A 4,266-nucleotide genomic window follows, 5' to 3' on the forward strand; every position below is an offset into this window, starting at 1 on the left:
GGCTTCCTCCAGTGAAAAAGTGCATCTCCTGTTGTCTCTCGCATCAAAATCCAGCCACATATGTGTTTAGAGCTGTTTAAACGCTGCTTGATCTGTGCAGATTTCTCTCCTGATTCAGACCAGAACACTTTTTCACTGGAGGAAGAGTTATTATAGATAGAGGGCTTGTATTTTAGCATCGGAAGCAAGAGTTTGAAGTTTGAAGAGTGCTGTGGATTACTTGTGGATTATTGTGATGTTTTTATCAGCTGTTTGGACTCTCATTCTGACGGCACCCATTCACTGCAGAGCATCCATTGCTGAGACACTGATGCAATGCTACATTTCTCCAAAAGAAACAAACTCATCTACCTCTCTGATGGCCTGAGGGTGAGCACATTTTCAGCACATTTTCATTTTTGGGTGAACTATTCCTTTAACAGACCTTTGCTGGTGCCGTCAGGTCCTCTCAGTACCGTACACTCATCAATGCTCCCAAACAGCTCAAACATCTTCCTCACGTCCTCATCAGACTGTTGCTTGCCCAACATCCCCACAAACAGCTTTCTGTCCTCTAAAAAGAGTGGAAAAGGGAGAAATGGTCATGATCTGTTATTCAGCATCATTTATCTGGTTTTGTGAAGTGTGTCAGCAATAAGTTAACAGTGCTGCAGTACCGTCAGTCTCCAGCAGAGGGTCAGAATGAGCTGACTGTAATATGAACTCTGTGTGTGTGATTTTACTTTTGAGGTCCAAATGTCCTGACTAATACAAGGCAGTTGTAACATGCCTCTGATGTTATCAGGTCTCTATTCCTGGTATTTATTCACAGCACTAATGCATCTCTTCCACACTGCTCTCACTGTATGGCAGGCCGTTCTAACATCTATTGCTTGAAATGTATTGGTATAAAACACTGAAACAGAAATCTCATCTCTGTCATTTGCTGTATTTCTATTAAACATTAACCCTACTAGAAATATTACGAGTGCCTACTAAATAAAATTAACGTTTTTAAAATTAAATGTACTTGTATTTATATTTTCTAGTAAAATAAATTAATGTTTACTGTTGAAAACCCAATGGACACTGTTAAATTCTGTCATTAAACTGCATTACAAACAGGAGACTGTAATAAATCTGCAGTTAATCTTAACGACCAGACCACGAGTGTGATATGAATCATTGTATTTTAGTGTATTTGAAGCTGACTGACACGACGTAACAATATTTGCCGTGTGTTTCAGTGCATCGCGATGAAGGCTACTCTGAATTTGATTTTGGCTTCAACATTTATGGGTTTCTTTTATGGAGGTATGCCACTGTTTGTTTTGTCTTTCCGTTTTTTAGGTTGTTTATTGTGTCTTTTTACAGTATAATTAGCATTAATAACTGTCGTTCAGTACTAAGCCACTATATATTTCATATGTATTTGGTTGAGTAATCATTTTTGCTATTTGCTATACTTGCTATTCAAATGCATGTATATGTATAGCTGTATATCTGTTTACTATACAGTATGTTTACCTTGTTGTTTGCAATAAATTCCCAGTAACACTTTATTTTACAGTGTTATACATGTATTTACTATAGTAATAGCAGTAAATTGTGCAAAATGACAAACAACCAACCCTACATCAAACTAAGTCCTAACCTTAAACGGATAGTTCACCCAAAAATGAAAATTACCCCATGCTGACTTTCTTCTTTCAGACGAACACAATCAGAGTTATATTGAAAAATGTCCTGGCTCTTCTAAGCTTTATAATGGCAGTGAATGGGGGAGAAATGAGGAAACAAGAAAAAACGCTTTGGTGGCCACTGGGCCTTAGCGGAAGCTAGAGATTACAGTTATGGGGTTACGGTTTATAAAGTTTTAAATATGGATATTTTTCTTACACAAACGCATCTCTTCGCTTCAGGAGGCCTTTATTCACCCCCCGGAGCCGTGTGAGGCACTTTTTATGATGGATTTATACACTTTATTTTGCTTCAAAATCTCAACACCCATTCACCGCCATTATAAAGCTTGGAAGAGCCAGGACATTTTTAAATAAACCTCAGATTGTATTCGTCTGAAAGAAGAAAGCCATTTTACACCTAGGATGACTTTAGGGTGAGTAAATCATGGGGTAATTTTCTTTTGTGGTTGAACTATCACTTTAAATCTATAGTAAGTACACTCTTAAAAATAAAGGATCCAAAATGACGTTTATCGCAGTGATGCTGTAAAAGACCTGTTTTTGGTTCCTCAAAGAACATTCAGTGAACGGTTCTTAAAAGAACCATTTCATTCTTAATGTGAAGAACATTTTAATAATCTAAAGAACCTTTTTTCCACTATAAAGAACATTTTGTGCGAAGGAAAGTTTCCGTAGAAACATCAATGCCAATACAGCACAATATAATATTACTCACTACTTATTACACTGTAACAATGACACCTTAAAATACAATGTAACCAAATTTCCTTCACGGATCATGAACATGTCTGTCTCTTCTATGGGTTTTGTTTCAGCAACTTTCTGCCAGAATATTCCGTCTGGTTTTACATTAATAAACCGACCGTACACATTCCCCGGTAACGCCAGCAGCTGTGATCACGCAGAATGGAGAAAGATACCCCCCACAGACGCCACTATCGCCACATACAAAAACCATAAGTGCATGACCGAAAACGGCTTTGAGGAGGAATTCACATGTAAAGACCACCATCTGCTTCTCAAATCAGCAAAATACACTGACCAGGGGCTCTATGAGTTCATCTGTAATGGGGTTAAAACTTCAGTTCAGCTGGATGTTTTATGTAAGTCTTTACTGTATCGGATTTTTTTGTGGAAACAATGAAACATGAATTAATTCATTTTTAATAGAAAGTTTAAAAAACAAAAGCAAAAGTCTTTAGCAAAGCTTTGATCAATTTAATGCATCCTTGCTGAGTAAAAGTATTACTTCAGTTTTCTTAAGGATAATATATAAAATATAAAGCTAAAAATGCTGTTTTCATCATTGATAATAATCAGAAATGTTTCTCGAGCAGCAGATCAGCATATTATACTGATTTCTGAAGATCATGTGACACTGAAGACTGGAGGAATGATGCTGAAAATACAGCTGCACATCACAGAAATACATTACAGCTTAACAGAGATTCACATAGAAAACAGCTGTTTTAAATTGTAATAATATTTCACAATATTACTGTTTTTACGGTATTTGTGATCAAATAAGTACAGCCTCGGTGAGACCTTTTATAGTGCATGATCATTGATTTGATTCAAATTATTTTCCCTATAGATGCTCTAAATGTGAGTGTAGAAGAGACGGACAGCATCAGCTTGAACTGCTATGCGCACAATGCCAAGGATGTGACGTGGCTGCATAACAATAAAAGAGTTTTGCACTACAAGATGGACGGATCCGTGAATCCTGGCAAAGGTTACGAGGGAAAAGCATCGCTGGAGGAGAACGGCTTCAAAACCGGCGATTTCTCTTTGACCATCCCTAATGTTAGCAAGGCAGATGCTGGACTATACCGCTGTTTTGTGGATGATGAAACTGCTAAAGGAAACCCACACGCCTATCAGCTGCATGCAAACAGTAAGACTGGGAAAATCGAGTACATTGTAGGGTTAAATATTGCATGTCGTTTTATTTTGCCAACTTTGGCATAATAACAATCTGGTGCATTTTGCGCAAGCAGTTCACAGTCTCTAAGTCCAGTTCTGTTGTTTGATTCACACAGAGAAACGCTCCAGTCCAGGAGACCAAACACACCCCAACTGCAATGAAGCAACTCTGGTTATTTATAAGACATCCACCATAGTTTTGGGGCTCATCTTGGGGCTCATCGTTGTCAGTGCGATATACTGTATCACCATGAAACTACACAATCGTCAATCCACACCTGTTACAGCCGCGCTACAGAAGAGTGAGGAGAACACCACTGAAAATGAGTGTATGCTGATGTCTGATATCTGCACAACTTCACCCGCCAATGAACGTCAGCCTGTTCAGGAGAGCGACTCCACAGAAAATAAGCATTCCAACACCAAGCCTATTTTTTAATCTGGCATAACGAGGCTTGTGAAGAAAATACAGACATCTAGGATCACAATGCAAGCGGGAGAAGCCTCATGTTACGTTTGTCACGATCGCAGATGACAACATCCCGGATCAACACTGTTCATGTACCGCAGGGTACTGTAGGATATCAGACCGAATCAGACAATCTAAGATTTGGTCAAACATGGTTGAAACATTAGGAGCACAAAAATTCCACAGAGG

General features: G+C 38.4%; 2 protein-coding genes across 2 annotated transcripts in view; one reads left to right on the top strand and one right to left on the bottom strand.

Annotated features, from left to right (window-relative positions):
- LOC107558628 (CUGBP Elav-like family member 3-A) overlaps positions 1-4,266 on the bottom strand; it is a 47,236-nt gene that overhangs the window by 4,551 nt on the left and 38,419 nt on the right. Inside the window, exon 5 of the mRNA XM_016242288.1 lies at positions 425-553. Coding sequence (XP_016097774.1) covers positions 425-553 — 129 coding nt within the window. The remainder of the gene's footprint in view (positions 1-424; positions 554-4,266) is intronic.
- Positions 1,155-4,194, top strand: LOC107558640 (uncharacterized). Its single transcript, XM_016242299.1, has 4 exons — positions 1,155-1,293; positions 2,498-2,785; positions 3,277-3,579; positions 3,725-4,194. Exons 1-4 carry the CDS (start codon positions 1,236-1,238, stop codon positions 4,045-4,047), a joined length of 972 nt encoding a protein of 323 aa, XP_016097785.1. The 5' UTR covers positions 1,155-1,235; the 3' UTR covers positions 4,048-4,194.

Source organism: Sinocyclocheilus grahami, unplaced genomic scaffold (assembly GCF_001515645.1).
Source record: "Sinocyclocheilus grahami isolate Dianchi unplaced genomic scaffold, SAMN03320097.WGS_v1.1 scaffold654.1, whole genome shotgun sequence".
Taxonomy (NCBI): Eukaryota; Metazoa; Chordata; class Actinopteri; order Cypriniformes; family Cyprinidae; genus Sinocyclocheilus; species Sinocyclocheilus grahami.

Excerpts from the sequence above, each read along its gene's own strand:
- LOC107558640 (XM_016242299.1), top strand. The coding sequence starts at position 1,236 with ATGAAGGCTACTCTGAATTTGATTTTGGCTTCAACATTTATGGGTTTC. Across the intron at positions 1,294-2,497 it reads TATGGGTTTCTTTTATGGAG|CAACTTTCTGCCAGAATATT; the intron begins GTATGCCACTGT and ends GTTTTGTTTCAG. Across the intron at positions 2,786-3,276 it reads AGTTCAGCTGGATGTTTTAT|ATGCTCTAAATGTGAGTGTA; the intron begins GTAAGTCTTTAC and ends TTTTCCCTATAG.